Source organism: Heliangelus exortis, chromosome 10 (assembly GCF_036169615.1).
Source record: "Heliangelus exortis chromosome 10, bHelExo1.hap1, whole genome shotgun sequence".
NCBI classification, from domain to species: domain Eukaryota; kingdom Metazoa; phylum Chordata; class Aves; order Apodiformes; family Trochilidae; genus Heliangelus; species Heliangelus exortis.
In genome coordinates, this window is record NC_092431.1 from 1341413 (window position 1) to 1359989 (window position 18577).

Here is an 18577-nt window from a genome sequence, read left to right on the forward strand (position 1 = left end):
TTGGCTGAGTGGGGAGGGATGGAGGCTGCTGGTCCCCCCCCCCGGGTCCCCTCTCCTCATCTCCTTGCCCCCCAGCACCCTTCTGCCCCCCATTTCCTCATCAACCCCCCTCTCCTCTTTGTCCCCATCACCTCTTTGTCCCCAACCCTTTTCCCCCATCCCCTCCTCTCCCTCATCCCCACTTCCAGGAGGGGAACCCCAAAGCTTTATCCGTCGGATCCCACGCAAGAAAAATCACCCTCAGCTCCATCTGATCTCCGGGTGGGATTCAGAGCATCGATCTCAGGATGTTCTTACCCTTCCTAAAAGTCAATCAATAGGATAATAAGGTGGGAATAATGAGTTAAAAACCCCAACACCCAGGGCTGAGGATTTGGGGTTACTGAAGGGCAATTGCTTCCGAAGCCTTCGGGATGCCACCAGTGGCTCCTGGGCTTACCCCCCACCCCTCAAATCGCACATTTCTCATGCAAAACCCCACACCGGGCCCCCCTCCCGCCCCCGGACACCCCCCCGAGGTGTTTACAGAGCAAACTGCAATTGTAGGGGAGATTAACGGGGGCTTTGTGGGGCTGGGGGAGAGGCCAGGGAGCCTTGTTGACAAATAAAAGTGGAAATCCCTCGCCATCAATTCCGTGGGTGCCTCTGGATTTGGCAATGACACTGGGGTTGACTTTCCCAGCTGGGCAGATGGACACGGGGGGGGTGGATGGGGGGGTTGACTCCTTCCTAGGTTTTGGGGGCAGATGGTAGCACCGAAAAAAAAAAAAAAAAAAAAAAAAAAAAAGCAGAGGTGTGTGGGGGTGGGGACCCGAAATGATGCTGGTGGCCCTGAGGATGCCACAAACCCACCAAGCCGGGTCCCAGGCTGGGGAAAGGGGTGGGGAGAGGCAGATTTGGCCATGCTGCCCCTCAAGTGTCCCCATCACCTCCACTCATCATCACCCCAACATTCACCCAGCTGTGACACCTTTATATGGAGGGGACACAGGCTGTCACCTTCCCCTGGCACCCCCTTTATCCCTGCAGCTTCTCAGGAGACACCTCCAGGCCTTGGTGTGTCCCAGCCTCAGGATGTCCCATCCTGCTCTGTCCCATCCTGCTGTGTCCCGTCCCATCCCATCCTGTCCCATCCCAGTGGATTCAAATCTGTTGTGTCCCAGTTCCTTGTGTGTCCCACCCCCAGGTGTCCCAGCCTGGTGTCCCCATCCTGCTCTGTGCCTGCCTGGTGTCCCCCACCTTGGTGTCTTTCCTTCCTCTGTCCCCATCCCAGTGTCCTCTCTTCTGCTGTCCCCAGTGGTCACGTTCCCCTGTCCCCTCTCCCTCTGTCCCCATCCCCCTGTCCCTTCTGCCCCTGTCCTCTCTCCTGTTCCCCATCACCCTGTCCCCTCTCCCTCTGTCCCACATCCCTCTGTTCTCATCCCCTGTCCCCTCTCTCTGTCCCCTCTCTTTCTGTCCCCATCCCCCTGTCCCCATCCCCGTCCCCCACCCCCCTGTCCACTCTCCACTTGTCCCCATCCCCGTCCCCATCCATGTCCCCTCTCCCCCTGTCTCCATCTCCCTTTCTCCCATCCCCCTGTCCCCTATCTCTCCGTCCCCTCTCTCTCTGTCCCCATCCCCTGTCCCCATCCCCTGTCCCCACCCCCTGTCCCCTCTCTCTGTCCCCATCCCCTGTCCCCATCCCCTGTCCCCTCTCTCTGTCCCCTCGCTCGGTGTCGCAGCCGCGCTCCGGGGGTCTCAGTGCGGTCGCGTGGAGCCCTCTGGTGGTCACGGGGGGAACAGCGCGGCAGGGACAGCACCGGGACCCGGCAGGGACCCCACTGGGACCACACTGGGATTCTGACTGGGACACCACACTGGGACCCCCCTGAAACCCTGACACCCTGACAGGGACCCCACTGGGACCCTGAGACCCCCGACTGTGACCCCACTGGGACCCTGCCCACTGAGGTGCCTCCCAGCTGGGATCCTCATCAACTGGGAGCCCACTAACTGGGGCAGGTGCAAACTGGGGTGCCCAGCAGCACCCAGGAGCTCTGACCCACACTAACTGGCACCCTCAGTAATTACCAGCCCTGCTAATTGGGGTGTCTGGTAACTGGGATCCTCTGTCACTGGCAGCTTGCTGACTGGGACTGTGCTAACTGGGAACCCTGCTAACTGGGAACCCTGCTAACTGGGACCTCCACCAGCTAACACCCTTGCTAACTGGGATCCCAGTTGAGAGGCTCGACCCAGTTCCAGGGGGACACATCCAGTCCTGGAGGGTCCATCTCAGCTCTAGGAAGGCTCAAGCCAGCTCCAGGGGGGATGCATCCCAGTGCCCAGCATCCCAGTTCCGAGGCAGGACTCTCCCAGTTTGGGGCAGGTATATTTTAGCCCATATCATCCAGTACAGGTGTTGTTATTTGGAGAAAACTCCTCTCCAACCTCCAGGAGCTCCTGGGCGTGGAGTTCCCCGGGGTCAATCACTCACAGGGTTTAAAAATATATATAATTTTTTTTTTTTTTTTTTTTTTATTTTATTTTATTTTATTTTATTTAATTAATTTGATTTTTTTTTAAATTTTTTTTCCTGCCTTTGCCCCCGGTGGTGGCAGTGACCCTGCTTGGAGCAAAGCTCCCCGGAGGTGGGGCAGGTCCCTGGAGAGCAGGAGCAGAGCTGCATATCTTACCATGCTTAAGGCAGGGCTTCACTCTGCATCCCAAATCCGGCTGATGAGACCTTTAATAACACAAAGGAAAAGTGGATTTAATTGGGGGGGGGAGATCTAAAATTCAGCTCAAATGATCCAGGGGACCGGGGGGACACTGAGGGTCAGGGCTGGATCCTCCTCCAGCCACTTGATGGCAGCGAGTGGCCAAACACTGTTGGGTTTTGTTTTTTTTTTTTCCCAATAATTTCAGCTGAATTGGTAAAAAATACACCTTTTCCTCGCAAAATTTTTTTGGGGGTACAGCAGAGTGCGTCAGCAAGAGGATGCAAAGGGATGAAGGGCTTCAAAAAGCAGGATGGAGAGACACAGGGGATGCTGCGGGACAGGACCTGGACACCAAAGCAAAGGGGAGCTCTGAGGTCACCCCTGGGGCTGTCTGGGGACAAGGGGATGGGGGGGGTGACCCTGGAGGCCCCACTCCTCGGCAGACAGACAATCCACACCCTGCCCAGACAGCCAAGAGGAGCGCTAATGAGCAGCATTGTTATTAATTAGCTCAGGACCTGCAGCCTCGGGGGCAAATTTGCAGGAGTCATCCCTGGGGTCACCTCCCAGTCCTGGATCCCAAACTGGGGAAAGGGGATGTTGGGTTTATGGGCAGCAAACCCCCAATTCGAGCTCCTCCTCCCTCCCCCAGATTTTCCCACCTGCCTCTCCCGAAGCACCACGGGCTCCCAGTATCCCCATTTTCATCCCGTATCACCTGGATCCCAACCCTATGGATGCCTTCAGCATCCCACCTGTGGGGCACCCTCCGTCCCGGGGCCACCCAGCTGGGTGAGGGTGTTTGGGGGGGGTGGGAGGATGTTTGCTGAGCTCCATCAGAGAAAAAAAAAAAAAGACTAAAAAAAAAAATGAGGGGGGAAGCACCTCCTAACCAAACACACCCCAGCCCTGGCAGGGGCCTCCTGCCTTTTTATCTCGGCCTTTTCAGTGTAATTAACTAATAACGTCAAATCTCGCACCCTTTCATCTCTGTGTGTCCCCCCCCTTCTCCTCCAAAGCCTTTATTTGCCCCCACCCCAGTGGTTGGGAGACCCCCGGGAGGAGCTGGGAGGAGCAGGGGACCATTGGAAAAAAAAAAAAAAAAAGGAATAAAAGGGCTTTCTCCTGTTAAAAAAAAAAAAAAAATAAATCTCCGGGGTGGGGGGCACAGAACCTGCCGGGATGTGTCTAGGTACGGTGGGGCTGGGGGGGGGACTCCATCCCCGAGGTGGTCTCACAGCTCCAGAGGGGAGGATGCTCCACACTTGGAGCCCCATCGTGGATTTCTCAGCAGCAGAGCGATCCATTTCGGGGAGGGGGTTCAAGATTTTGGGGGTGTGCCTTAGTTTGGAGGGGGGCTGTCCCCAGTTTCGGGGGGGGGACACCTGCCCGGACATGTGCTGGGTCCCAAGGAGCTCCTGAAAACTGAGAGAAGGGGTGGGATGGGGTGGGGGGGCTGCTGCGGTGCAGATGTGAGCCCCAACCCCCCGACTCCCCATTTCCTCCCCCAATAAACCCCCTCCCCAGCCCGGTGGAGCCCTTTGAGCAGGACTGGCCCCCCCGCCGTGCCCGGCCCGAGGTGTGACTTTTCCCAGCTCATTAGGAAAAGCTGCAGGATTTTAAGAATCTCAGACCCTAATGACCATCTGAATCCCATCAGCAGAGAGAGGGGAGCGTGGGGGGGGGGGTTCAAGGACAACTCCCCCCCACACACCCCAACTCCCAGCACCTCTGCCACTGCCTCTCAGAGCATCCCTGCTCCTGTCCCTTCACCTCGCTGGCTCAGGGGATATTTTGCTCCCTCACCCCAAGAAAAAATCCCAAAATCATCTGTGCAGCAGGGGGGAAATGCTGGTGAGAGGGATTCAGAGTTACCAAGCAGGACCCTGAGCTCCTCGGGGGGGTTTGGTGGCCTTGGGGTGGCACTGGGGGTCCCCCAAAGGATTGGATCCTCCTCCCAGAGTGTCTGAGTGCCAAACCTCCCCTGGGAGGAGGAGATGGGGGTCTCCAGCATGGGGGGGGACACAGGGGGGGGGGGGGGATTTCCACTCCGTGGGCAGGGGGAAGATGTTGAGGTTTGAAACCCAGCAGCTTTGGGGGGGACACTGACCTGGGAATGGGGTCTGTGGGGACAGCAAATGGGGACACTCGGGTGGCAGCACCAGCTCCTGTTCTCTCCATCTCTGCTCCCAGTTTGGAGCTGGAGGAGCAGGTGGGGGGTTTATGGGGAGAGGTGAAACCTGACTGTAAGGAGAGGGGACAGTGAGAAGAGAAGGGGACAGTTAAGAGGGGGAGATGGGGACAGTTTAGGAAGGGCTGGTGCAGGGAGAGGGGACAGTGCCAGGAGATGATGTCGAGAGAGGGAATGACACCAGGAGAAGGAAAGGGACAACGAGATAAGGAAGGGACGGTGCCAGGAGGGGACAGTGGCAGGAGATGGGATGTGCTGGAAGCTGCTCTTTGTGTCCCGGTTGTTTGCAGAGCCGGGATTATCCCGGCGGCTCTCAAAGCTCCCAAACTGTGCTGCTGTCTGCCCGGAGCCCAGGGAGGGGTGAATTTGCTAATCAGAGCTCCCGGGGGATGTTTGGGATGTTTTAATATCCCCCGGGCAGGGCCTGAGCTGATTGCCGGAGCGAAGTTGTTCTCAGGACACTTTTAATCCCCTGGGAGCTGGCAGCGCTCAGCCTCGGGCAGGATTGAACCTTTTTGCCCCTGTGCTCAGCCCTGGGGAGCTCACCCCAAAATAGTTGGTTTTCAGTGAGAGGTGGTCACAAGTGAGAAGGGAGCTGCCTTATTAAGAGGATCAGGGTGATGTGCTGAAGGTGCTGAGCCCTCCCCAGCACATCTCTGCTGATAAGTAGGGGCTGGGAGGAGGAGGAGGAGGAGAGGAAGGTTGTGATGGGTGGGTTGTGATGGGTGGGTGACAGGAGGGTTGGGATGGGTGGATTGGGATGGGTGGGTGGGTGACAGGAGGGTTGTGATGGGTGGGTGACAGGAGGGTTGGGATGGGTGGGTTGGGATGGGTGGGTGGGTGACAGGAGGGTTGTGATGGGTGGATTGGGATGGGTGGATTGGGATGGGTGGATTGGGATGGGTGGGTGGCAGCAGGGTTGTGATGGGTGGGTTGGGGTGGGTGGATTGGGATGGGTGGGTTGGGATGGGTGGGTGGCAGCAGGGTTGTGATGGGTGTGTGTGTGGGTGTCTCAGGGTGGACTCCTTGCCCAGGGGAACAGCCTGGATGAGATGGGTGGTGGGATGGTTGGGGATGAGGAGGTGCAAATGGGTGGCTGGGGACATGGGATGAGACAGGAGAAGGGATCAGCGGGTGGAGCTGGAGCATTCCAGCTCTTCCAACCCCCCCTCCCCGCTGTCCTTCCTGCCAGGATTATTCCTGCTGAGCTCATGGCGACGGAGCCGATTTGTTCGCAGGACTCGAGCCGCGTTTACTCGGGAGGATGGGAAAAGTTTGGAGAGGTTCGGATGCCCCTCTCATCCAGCCCCTTTCCCAGGAACTTTTTACATCCCTTTCCCCCAGCTGCCACCCCCCTCTCCAGCTCAGCTGATCGCTCCCTTTTCGGGGGGTTTCGCTAAACGGGATTATTCCCGGGTCCCCAGGAGGAATTAGGGTGCCGGGGCAAGAGGCTGAAGGCAAAACCCGAGCCGAGCCGGGCTGAGGGGCCCGTGCGTGTTCCCAGGCTCTGGCATCGTGTAATCGTGTTAAATGCTCAGGGAGCCTTTCCCTCCGCTTCTCCCTCCCCTTTCATTCCTGATTGAAACATCAAAAAAGCTTCCCCGAAAGGCTCCGGGCACCGGGCTGCCCGATTTCAGTGGGAATTATATTTTAAATAAATAAATATATAAATAAATTAATAAAGCTGCCTGCTTTCAGTGGGAATTATACAGTAAAAAATTAAAATAAAATAAAATAAAATAAAATAAAATAAAATAAAATAAAATAAAATAAAATAAAATAAAATGAAATGAAATGAAATGAAATGAAATGAAATAAAATACATCATGAGCAGTGGGAGGAAATGCCACAACACCCCACCTTTTGCACTCTTTCTGGGGTGAATTTTCCCCCCTCCCCAAGTCACCTTGCTCAAAGAGTGAAGGCACCGATTCTTTGCATTAAACTCCCAGGTGAAATGAGAAGGAATCTGCCTGGAAACGCAGCCAGGAATCCAGACCACTAAGGAGACCCCTTAACGGGGTGAGTACTGCAGTGGCTCAGATCTCTGGGTGGGTTTGGGATGGGCTTTTTTTTTTGGGGGGGGGGAGCCCTGGCACCGGAGCCCTCTGCAAAGGTGTGGTTTTAATTTTTAAAAACTCGATTAAATCATGAAATCAAGGAAATGCCGATGCTATGGGACGAACAAGGGGATCTGGCTACGAGGTGTGGGACCAGCAGTCAGGGAAAGCACCCCCCAGCTCTGCCAAAAACTCCTCCCGGGTCTCAGCCCGCAGCGCGCTTTGTGCCTCAGTTTCCCCAGGGGTCTCGGACACGCTGCTCCCGCTCCCACTCAGCACCCCTGCCGAGAGCCGAGCCGGATCCGCCCCTTGCTCTTCCCCATCCTTCCCCCACTCCATCTCTATTGATTTAATAAGATGGAGAGGAATTAACGGGGGCCGGAGCATCGGAATAATGAAAGATGAACAAAGGGGCAGCGCTACCAAAGATGCTGCTGCCAGGTTTTAATGATGAGGCCGGGCAGATCCCCTGCTAGCTGTCCCTTTGGAGTGGCGATTAAGAACATACTGTTATTGTTAAGGCTGGGAGATAAATCCCTGTCCCGTTTCTGATGTGATCAGCCGGGGCTTCTCCCTACAATTTGTGATCCTATTGTGGACGGTGTTTGCCCTGGGCAAGGAGAGTCTGGGAACCACTTATGAACCATCCTTTGGTCATTAGGCTCCTCATTAGGGGAGAACAATGGGGGAGGGAGGAAAAAAAAAAAAAAAAAAAAAAAGGGAAAAAAAAAAAAGATAATTGAAGGGAGCAGCGTTGGGGCTGATCCTGCACTCAGGGCTGGCTCCAGCCTGAATTTATTGAGTATTCCCAATTAATTTTGGATCTGGATGCTCTTATTACCTGCTCTTGCAGCTTGGACACGGGGTTCAGGTCTCTGCTTGATGGGAGCAGCCTCCAAGCCTCCTTGCAGCTGAGTATTTGGCTCTTTTTAGGTATCTCCCCCCAAATTTGTTGTCAGGTTTAGTGTAGCCCCACGGTGGACTCGACCCACGCTGCTTTGGGGGGGATTTCAGGCAGGTGGAAGGGTCCCCAGCACCCAGAGAGGGTGAGGGGGGGGATGGAGCAGTTCCAGCTCCCTTAATTCACACCCGGTTGAGTTATGAGGCCAAAAGTGACATCGAGCTCAGGGATCAGGGACAACCTCTCCCCATGGACAAGCCCGAGCAAGATGCAGGCACTTTGCAGCACGAGTTTAATTCAATCCTTGCCTGGAAAAATCAGCCTGGCTGATAAATCGCAAGAAAAAAAAAACTCGGGGCTGTGGGGGAAGAGATTCTTTGGCCCCACAAGCTTGGGCATGGGGAGGAACAGGTCCTGTCCTCCTCCCCAAAGCCACCCTGGCCCGGGCTGGCTGCGAGGGCTCCATGCCCTGGGGAAAAAAAAACCAAAAAAACCAACTCAGTTCCTCAGGATGCTTGATATTATCAAGTGCTAATGAGAGCTGGCTGGGGCTGAGGTGCTTTGCAGGCCATTAACCCAAATTAACCTGACAATGGAGCCGGGGCCGGTGTCTGAGGGGCGGCTGGGTGTGTATTGGCTGTCTGGGGCTGGGGGCAAAAGGATCCTGTCCTCTGCCTCCCCCCCAGACCCTGCCCCAGCTCCCCTCTGCTCCCTGGTTTGCAAGGTTGGGATTTTCCATCCTCTGAATCCAGCAGAGGCTGCCAAGGCAGAGCTGGAGTGAGGGGATGGGGATGGAGGGGATGGGGATGCAGGGGATGGGGATGGAGGGGATGGATGGGATGAGGATGGAGGGGATGGGGGGAATGGGATAGAGGGGATGGGGATGGGGGGAATGGGATGCAGGGGATGGGGATGCAGGGGATGGGAGCTGTGTCCTCTGCAGGCTGGTGTTTGGCACATCCTCCTGGGAGGAAACGTTTCAGTTCCCAAATCATGGAATTATGGAGCAGTTTGGGTGAGAAGGGACCTTGAAATCTCACCCAGTCCAATCCCCTGCAGTGAGCAGGGACATCCTCATGTAGACCAAGCTGCTCAAAGCTCTGTCCAACCTGACCTGGAATGTTTCCAGGGATGGGACATCCTCCCTTGGCAACTTGGGCCAAGCTTTCACCACCCCATCATAAAAAATTTCCTCCTTATACTTAACCTGAATCTTTTAGATTAAAATCCTCAGGTCCATCCCACCCTGTTGCTTGCAGATCAAACTCAGGAGAACTCAGGATCACAGAATCATGGAACTGTTTGGGTTGGAAGGGACCTTCAAGATCATCCATCCCAACCCCTGCCATGGGCAGGGACACCTCCCTCAGCCCAGGGTGCTCCAAGCCCCATCCAACCTTCAGCACTGCCAGGGATGGGGCAGCCACAGCTTCTGGGGGCAACCTGGGGTCACCAAAGGAGTAGCCACGGCCTCAGAACTTTTCCCCAGAGGCAGTGGCTGTCCCTGTGCTGGGATCTCACACAGGGCTGGCCGTGTAACCCCCTGGGAGCAATGCTGTGCCACCACTTCTGTCCTCACCCCCTTTGGGTCTGCTGGTGCCACCCTGAGAGGTTCTGAGGATTCAGAAGGCAAAGCCAACCCCGAGCATGGCCAGAAATTATCAGCAGTTTGAGTAATTCCTCATTTCTGGACTTGGTGGTGCAGGAGGGACCACGGATCAGTGACTGAGTCTCCGTGCTCCTCTTCCCTCAGCTAAGGTGAAGCCCCTTTCCTCTCTTCCCATGGGATTCAGTGGGATCCAGGCTGGGAAGGAGCCCATCACCAGAGCCAGGGGATGTTCCTCATTGCCTTTTCATCACTGGATTATGGTTTATTCTTTATTATTATTATTATTAACGGGTTATCACCAGAGGAATGGCTGCAAAAATCTGACACAAAACTAGAAGCTGGTGTTCAGAATCCCATTTTTAAGCCAATTTTTGTGGGTTTTTTTTTAGAATAAAAGGCATTTCAGAGCCCTCAGGTGGGCAGTGCTGGGTTGGTTACCCTAATGAGCCCTGGGACCCATCTTCTTCTTGCTGGGAGGTGACCGAGGGGATGCTCTGGGTGGGGAAGATGTTTTCCCACTTGCAGAAGGATTACAGATGCACAAACACAACCCCCCCCTCAGCCGGGTCAGGGTTTTTGGCGTGTACTCGCTGTGGGTTTGGGGAAATTTCCGCCACTTTTTTTTGGTTTGGAGAAGGATGGAAAAAGGGAGGCAAAGCTCCCCTCAGCCAGGCGGGGAAGGTGTGAAATTTCTCATGGGGCAAACAAGTGAGAGCTGCGGGGTGCCCAGGAGAAAGGGGGACAGAAAAGATGAAGGAGGGGAGGAGGAGGGGGGAAGCGGAGGAGGAGAAAAAGCAGAAGGCAGAGAGAAATAAAAAATCCCCGAAGCAACAACCTGGTTTGAAGAGCGAGGCGTTTTCTATTGAGGGGATTGTAAAATGCGCTCTCTCTTTCCCCTTTGCAGGGGGGAAGAAGGGCCCCCCCTCTATCTGATAGTCATTAGCATCAATTAGCCCCGTTTGAAGTAGGCAACATCTTTGTCTCTTGGCAGAAAAAAAAAAAAAAAAGAAAGAAAGAAAGAAAAAAAAAGGAATAAAAAAAAAAAAAACCCAAACCTTTCAGGGAGCCCATAATAACATCTGGAGCAAGGACTGAACTCAAGTTCTCCACTTTCATCTCTTGTCGAGGTACTTGGAATGTTAATGCAGCCTCATTCTTTAATGGAGTTATCAGGAAATGCTTTTCACCCCCTTCCCTTTGCTCACGGGGGATGTTTACAAAGGGCTGGGGGGGCTGTTGTTGTTTTCTTGTTGGGAATTTTTATTTTTATCCCCCCCCGCCTTCCCCCCCTTTCCTTTTATTTTCCACGCTCTTGAAAAACACAAGTGGAATTAAACGTAAAAACCAAACCACAACAAACTGTAACACGCCCAAACGCTCCCAACAACACAAAAAAAAAAATTAAAAAAGAGTCTCAGGGCCCATCCTTTCATCTCCCACTGCCCAGGCTCCTGCCCAAGCCCCTTTTCCCGGAGCAGATGGGGACGGAGCGGGTGGGCAGGGAGGTGTGGGGGGGTCTCTCCCCTCTCCTCCTGCCTGCTGGGTGCTATATTTCCCAAGTCATTACCAGCGAGTGAAAATTTCCAGCTTTCGGCCCGCGATGCATTAGCTGAGCACACACTACTAATGGGAAACAGGACGAGTCATTAGGCAGCCGAGGGAGAAGCCGAAATGTCAGCCGGCGGGGTTGGTTTGGGGTTTTTTTTTAATTTTTTTTTTTTTTTTTCTCTTGGCTTGGCGCTCATCCCTCCCAGCTCCCTGTCCGTCCATCCTCCCGCTGGCACCATCTCCCCCTCAGCCATCCCAATAAACCTCAGTTCCCCCCACAGCATCCACGACATCTCTTTCCATCGGGAAATCCCAGCCGGGAATTATCGCGGCAGTCGCGATCACCAAGACGAAAAATAATGGAAAAATAACGAAGAGGTCGAGCAGGTTTTGGTTTGGTCGTTTTGTTTCGTTTCGATTTTTCCCAATAAAACAAATAAATCCAAAGCTGGCCGAAGGACACCTGTATTTTAAGCCACGCCAGCTCTGTGCCAGCAGAGCCAGAAGCTGTGAATCCCTGTGGATTTTTTTTTCCTTGGTAGTGGATGTTTTTTTTGTTTTTTTTTGGGGGGGGGGTGTGGAGAAAGGGACTTCGGCACTTGCCCAGCTTTGAACGTGTGATTTCAATTAAGCCCGGAGTTGCAGGGTTTGGGGGCTGGCTGTTTGGTTAAGGAGCAATAAAGCAGCAGCTGTATTTATTCACTTATTTTGAAGCTGCCGTGGAAGACAGGATGCTAAACGGCAGGGGAAAAAAAAAAGAAAAAGAAAAAAAAAAGGAAAAAAAAAAAAAAAGAAAAAAAGGGAAGGGGGGGGAAAGCGCTTTTTCAAGGCAACTTGAGGGATTCTTTTGTCTCCCGAGGGCATCCTCTTCCCCGAGGTTCCCGCAGCCATCACCAGGGTGCTTCCTCACGAGAGGGATAATCCTGTCCCTGCCTTCCCAGCATTTCCATTTTTGCTTTGAAATGCTCGAAAAAAAAAAATTAAAAAAAAAAAATCGAATTGTTCATTTATAACGTTTTCTCGGCAGAGACCCCGAAGCGTCCGGAATTCGGGGCAGGGTTTGGTGGGTCGGGACACCTCGCAGAGGTGTTTCATGTCGGGTTGTTAATCCACGGGGGATTTTTCCGCCGTGTTTATCAACCCGCAGACTCCAGCCTTAGGATTTCGCTACGGTTTTGTCCACCCGAGAGAATTTTCCGTGTGAATTTGGTGCTCGAGGAGGTGTTCAGGGTTATTAACCCGTGGGGTGTGTGTTAGTCTGTGTTTATCCACCTGGAAACCCCGGGTTTGGGATTTCCCCGTGTTTGCATCCACCCGCGTGAATTCCCGGTGTGGATTCGGTGCTCGCAGAGCCGTGAGAGGGAATGGTTGAGTGAGAATCCCTGGGTTTGGGTTCGGAGCAGTTAAATGTCACCTCTCAACCTCCTGATGTGGCTTCCCGGTGTCCCAGCTCCACTTACACCCTCTGACACCGCGGGACAGGGACCCACGGACGCCTCCCCAGGCAGGGTGGACTCGCGTGGCCTGAGGAACGTGGCCCAAAATATGGCGTGGGTGCAGCTGTGGGGAGGGTTTGGGTGTCAGGAGGTGCGTGGGTGTCAAGAGGGGCAGGGTGGGGAGCTGTAGGTGTCCACGGGGGAAGGTGAGGGTGACAGCGAGGTGGTTATGGTTTTTTTGTTTTTTGGGGTTTTTTTGGAAGGTGGTGGAAGGGGCAAATGTCCACGCGTGTGTGGGTCTGGAGTGGGTGTTGGTGTCCACGGAACAGGTGCCCAAGGGGAAGGTGTGTTGGCCAGCGTGAGGATCCAGGGGGGAGGAGTGGGTGTTAGTGTGGGGGTCCGAGTGGAAGGAGCAGGTGCGCGGGGAGGGGGAGTGGGTGGTGTGGGGGTGAGGATGAAGGTGTGAGGGTGGGTGCCCGTGGAGGAGCCAGCAGGGAGGGACGAGGGGGGGTCCATGGGGGTGTCAGTAGGGAAGCAGGGGTGTCCGTGGGGGTGTAAGGAGGGAAGCAGGGGTGTCCGTGGGGGTGTCAGTAGGGAAGCAGGGGTGTCCGTGGGGAGGAAGAGGTGCGGGTGGGGATGTCCCTGGAGGCCAGGGGGGGGATAAGGGCAGCCCCCCGCCACCCCCCCGCCTCCGCTTTGCATAGGAGCGCGTTTCATCCCAGCCCACCTCGCCCTCCATATAAAGGGGAGGGGGCCCGGCAGTCGCCACCCCGGCCCTTCGCTAGCCACACCGGCCCGGCAAACCTTTCCCGTCGGCCTTGCCATGCTCCGCAGCCCTCCGCGGTCCCGGCCGGACCCCCCGCCTTCCAAGACCCCTTTCCACATCGAAGCTCTCCTGGCCCGGGACCCTCCGCGCCGCGGCCCCGCAGCAGCCCCCGTCCCACCGCCCCCTCCCCGCTGGTCCCCGGCCGGGCCGGGTCCTGGAGCGGGGCTGGGGGCGATCCCCGGCGGCTGGGGCTGGGGCTGGGGCTGGGGGGGTGCAGGTGAGCGGGGCTGGGGCTGGGGGGTGTCCCCGAATTGTTCCAGGGTGGGGGGGTGGGTGGGTAAAGGGGCACGGGTGGGGAGGAACCTGCCAGGAGGGACTTGGGTCACTTGGACAGGAAAATTAAGGCTTTGGGGTCAAGAAAAGTTGATTTATTTTTTTTTTTTTATCCCTCGCCCTGTGGCTGTGGATTTATTTCTGCAGCTTCTCGACCAACCCCATGGGCTGTGGGGAATGATGGAGGGGGAGAGAAGAGTTTCCTCATCTCCTAAAAGTTTCACCTCTGCTCTGAGCCAGGCTGAGAGTTGGGGTTTGTTCAGCCTGGAGAAGAAAAGGCTCCAAAGAGACCTCAGAGCACCTTCCAGTGCCTGAAGGGGCTGCAGGAAAGCTGGGGAGGGACTTGGGACAAGGGCCTGGAGGGATGGGATGAGGGGGAAGGGTTTCCAGCTGCAAGAGGGGAGATGGAGAAGAGATCTTGGGGAGAAATTGTTTGGGGTGAGGGTGCTGAGCCCCTGGTTGCCCCCAGAAGCTGTGGCTGCCCCATCCCTGGCAGTGCTGAAGGTTGGATGGGGCTTGGAGCACCCTGGGCTGGGGGAAGTGTCCCTGGATGATCTTTAAGGTTCTTTCCAAGCCAAACCAGTCTGGGTTTCCATTAGCTGCCTCTTCTGTAGTGATGGGTAATTAACATCATCCGTTTACCCTCCACGTGAAGTGAGACCCAGAATTACAACCTCCAGCAGCAGGTCTCAGGTCAGGACAGTCCCAGCACCTCCATTTTCAGTGGTGCTTGGCACATGCTGCCATTTATTTCTCTTCCCATGTCCTGGCAAGGCCCCGCAGTGCCCATACAAACCCCAACCTGCTGCCCCCTCCCACAGCCTCAGCCCCAAAAGTCATTTCCCCACCCTGCCCTCACCCCTCTGCTCTTGGGAGGGCTTTCCCTCCCCCCAAACCTGCCCTCACCCAGCTGTCATTTTGCTCCCTGCAATTTCCCACTCGCAGAAGTCAAACTTCTGAGTGTTTCACACAAGGAAAAGTTGACATTTTTAGTGTAAAACCCATATTTTTAGGACTGGTGGATGGTGTGTGTAACCCCCCAGGCTCTCTGTTCCCTCACTGAGGAGCACTGCAACTTTTTGTAAGCAAAACATTTGTTTTAACCAAGTTCCCCTCTACTGGGAATATTTTTTTCCTAAAGCTGAGTGTCTTTTTTTTTTAGCATTCAGAGCCTGATCTCATCACTGCCCAGACAAAGCCTGCAGCTAAGCACACATTTTACTCCTCTGAGTAACTCTTGATTTGATCCTGGTAGCTGGAATAGTCAGATACCAAAAGCATTTGCTGCTCCTGATCTTGTTTTAACTGCTTTGCATAACTATTTAATTTGTTGTGTCTTTCACCAGACAGGAGCTGCAGAGCTGTGGGTTCATCTTTTGTGTTATGTCAAAATTAATATTGAAAATATTGCTCAACAATTTGCAAAGCCTTAATTCCACCAAGTAGCTGGTGTTTGAAATGACAATTGCTGGTATTCAGGTGCAAAAAAAAAAATTATTAAAAAATGTGATGGGTGAAATTGTTCTAATGATGCAAATTGGGGCTGTTAAGCTGTCAGGTCTCCTTCCCACAACTCCAACACACGTGGAATTTCTGCACAATGAATGAAGTGAAGTAGGTTGAGGTGCCCATTTGTGCCTGGGGAAGATGACAACATCACTCAGGAAAGGAGACACAAAGCAGGGGGTGTGAATCTGTGCCATTATTTCCATAAAAGCTGCAGAAACCTGCTTTGTCAGGATATATCCCAATGGTACCACCAGATAAGGAATTCCAGACTGGTTTGGGTTGGAAGGGACCTGAAAGCTCATCCAGGGACACCTCCCACAGCCCAGGGTGCTCAGCCAGGCTGTTAGTTCTGTCCTTATCTGGTTCTGAAGATCTTCAGGATCTTGGAGGGGTTCTCCTGGCACCCAGAGGGCTCACCCGTGCTGGAAGGTTTCACTGGAGCCTTTCTTGGGTTTGGAACAGGAGTGGAGTCTCCAGTCCAGCAGCTTTTGTCCCTCAGGTTCTTCACACTCAGATGTGCAAAGCCTACACTGATGTTCCTCTGGGTGTTTTAACTCCAGAACCAGCATCTTGGATGCAAAGTTTTGGGTTTTTTTTTGCCTGGATGACTGCAGCCCCTTTTAGCTGAGGTATCCCCACACCTCCTGGCAGTGAGTTCTGGCAGGTGGGAAGATCCTTCAGGAGGACAGAGCCAGCTGGGATGAGCCCTGTGGCTCCTGGGGGATGGTCAGGGGGAGACAGCTCTGCTCTCAGGCTGGTGCCAGCTGGCCCTGTGGAAGTGCTGGTGTATTGTATGGTAATTAAGGGTAATTAGGGTTATCACCAAGCCAGAACTAGATAGGAGACTTGAGACCAGATCCACTTGTTGGTCCTGCTGATCCCTCTGCACACCAGGAACTTCAGGGATTGTTCAGCCTCCTGAGACCTGAGGTCCAGGATGACAACCTGCCCCAGGGCTGGGGACTCTGGTCCTCACCACACCAGTCCCACCAGCTCCAGTATCTTCTCCTGGACACTGGTTGGTGAGAGAAGGCTAAAAATCAGGGGCTGGCATGGGGAAACTCCCCCAAGCTTTTAGATGTTAGGGGGCTTCTTGTGACAGAGGAAATAGGATTTTTTTTTTTTTTTTTTTTTTTTGTTCATCAGCTCTTGGTGGACTTCATTATTCTCCTACAAAGATCCTGCACAGATGGAGTCAAACCCTGCTCACCTCCTTCTGTCCCAGTCCCTGGGGACTGCCCCAGGTTCTACCTGTGGGTAGCACCACAGAATAGGTTGGGAGGGACCTCCTGAGATCATTTGGCCCAAGCTTTTAAAAGGAAAGGGAACCCAGATGAGATGGTCTGGGTAGGGAGATCCCTTATTTTCTTTTTGGTGCTATTTCTGATGTTCTTTTTGGGGCCATTTCATTCAGTAGTGCAGAATGTTGTAGAGCAGCTGCATTTGGGGTTTGGTGGCAGCTGAAGCAAGCTGGGCTTGGTGCTTCAGCAGGGCTGGAGGAATCACCCCAAACATGCAGCCCACTCCAACCTCTGCTGCTTTCTTGCAGGGCTGGAGCTGTCTCACTGTGTAGGGACCAACTCACTGGGTCCAAGCATGCCTTGGAGGTCTGGAGGGCCCTGCAAGATGAAGAGGGTCAGAACAGTTTTCAAACCAGAGCAGCTGGAGAGGCTGGAGCAGGAGTTCCTCAAGCAGCAGTACATGGTGGGCACAGAGAGAGTGGACCTGGCTGCAACACTGCACCTCACAGAGACTCAGGTAAGGACAGGGGGAGCTGGGGAGGGCAGCAGAGATCTTGGGGCTGGGTTTGGTCTGTGGTGATTCCTCTCCTGTGGAATTCTCACAATGGAAAGTGAGCTGTGGGACTTTTTGTTCCAGAAAACACTGAAGCCATGGAGGGCTGCAAGGTAGATTGAGATGGTCTGTGGTTAAGAAGGTCCTCTTCTTGATCTATGAGTTGGAACAAAAAGCATTTAGGAGCACAAATCTGTTTGTGTTAAGAGCTGAACAAACAAATCCACATTGTTATGATTCTCTGGAGACATCACAGAACCATAGAATCCCTGAATGGTTGGGGCTGGAAGGCACCTTCAAGATTATTTAGTTCCAACCCACCTCATGGGCACAACACCTCCCAGGCTGCCATCCAACCTGGCCATCAACACATGCTTGAGGTGTCTTTCTATGACACTGGATCTTTTTTTTTTTTTTTTTTTTTTTTTTTTTTTTTTTTTTTTCTCTTCCCAATAAGTTTCTGCCCCTCCCACTGAAGCTGCTTATTTATTGTTAAAATGAGACAAAAAAAGCCCACCTGGATGTGTCCCTCTGTGACCTGCAGTAGGTGACCCTGCTCTGGCAGGGGGGGGGTTGGACAAGATGATCTTTTGGGGTCCCTTCCAGCCCCTCACTTTCCATGATCCTGTGGCATTATCTTCCAGGGTGGATCCAAATTCAGATGGGGAGACTCAGGGTGATTCTCGGGGGTCAGGCTGGGTGTGAAGAGCACCAGGGGCAGGTGGGGATCCCCTCCTGCTCTCTGAAAGCTGTGGCCCCAGGGATGGGTTTGTGGGAGATGGAGGTGGCACCTACTTTATTTCCCCATGGCCAGAACTTTATTTCCCCAGAACCTCCTCTCTGGAGCTGCCTGGTCCTTGCTGCCAGCACCACTCTGTGTCAGCACGTCTCCAGTGTCACCTCCTCCTGCACCATGCCCAGGAAGAGAAGGGTGACACCCCTCTCTTTAAGGGACATGCTTTTTGGGGACAATGGCCCCTCTTGGAAAAGGGGATCTTGGAGATTTTGGATGAAGCTGTGATGCTGTTTTCCTGCCAGGTGAAAGTTTGGTTCCAGAACCGGAGGATCAAGTGGAGGAAGCAGAGCATGGAGCAGAAAGCAGCCAAGCTGTCCCAGTTTGGGGTGATCCAGCCCTCCACTGCTGACTCCACAGACATCAAGGAGCAGGAGGAGGACACGGTGGATGTTGAGCTTTGAAGAGGGGGGACAAGGTTCAGCTGCCACCACTGCCTCTGCAGCCACGGGGATGGAGACACTGGGGATGTTGACAGGTTTTTGGGCCAAGTGAGACATTTGTTACACTCTCCATCTGAGAGTTGGGAGCTGCAGGACAATCTGCAGCTGGAAGCCCAACAAATGATGGTTGGGTAGCTGGCTGCTGTAATTCCTGGGGCTTCATCACCAGCCTGGCTGTCCCTGATGGTGCTGTAGGTATGGCCAGGCATGTGATCTCCTGTTTGGACACACACAGGGACTTTTCAGCAGTGACAATCAGATGGTGTCTGATGGCTTTGATGGCATCTGGTCACTTGTGGCTGTGTGCTCCTAGGAGGGAGATCTCTGCTGGGAGGAGAACCAACCCTGACTGTTTGTTTGTTTCTCCTGGTCAGTTTGACTTGATTGGTTTTCTTTCCAGCTCAACTTGACTCCCATTTTTGATGCTTAGATCACAAACAAAACCTCTGTGAAAGCTGGAAAGCCCTTTTGCTCCCACCCTCAGACTTGCAA

At 54.0% G+C, this 18577-nt stretch overlaps 1 protein-coding gene across 1 annotated transcript; it reads left to right on the forward strand.

Annotated features, from left to right (window-relative positions):
* Positions 1-13270: 13270 nt before the first annotated feature.
* On the forward strand, positions 13271-18046 carry LOC139800628 (homeobox protein not2-like). Its single transcript, XM_071753929.1, has 3 exons — positions 13271-13490; positions 16605-16813; positions 17888-18046. Exons 1-3 carry the CDS (start codon positions 13271-13273, stop codon positions 18044-18046), a joined length of 588 nt encoding a protein of 195 aa, XP_071610030.1.
* The last annotated feature ends 531 nt before the right edge of the window (positions 18047-18577 follow it).

Excerpts from the sequence above, each read along its gene's own strand:
- LOC139800628 (XM_071753929.1), top strand. The coding sequence starts at position 13,271 with ATGCTCCGCAGCCCTCCGCGGTCCCGGCCGGACCCCCCGCCTTCCAAG. Across the intron at positions 13,491-16,604 it reads CTGGGGCTGGGGGGGTGCAG|GGCTGGAGCTGTCTCACTGT; the intron begins GTGAGCGGGGCT and ends GCTTTCTTGCAG. Across the intron at positions 16,814-17,887 it reads TGCACCTCACAGAGACTCAG|GTGAAAGTTTGGTTCCAGAA; the intron begins GTAAGGACAGGG and ends TTTTCCTGCCAG.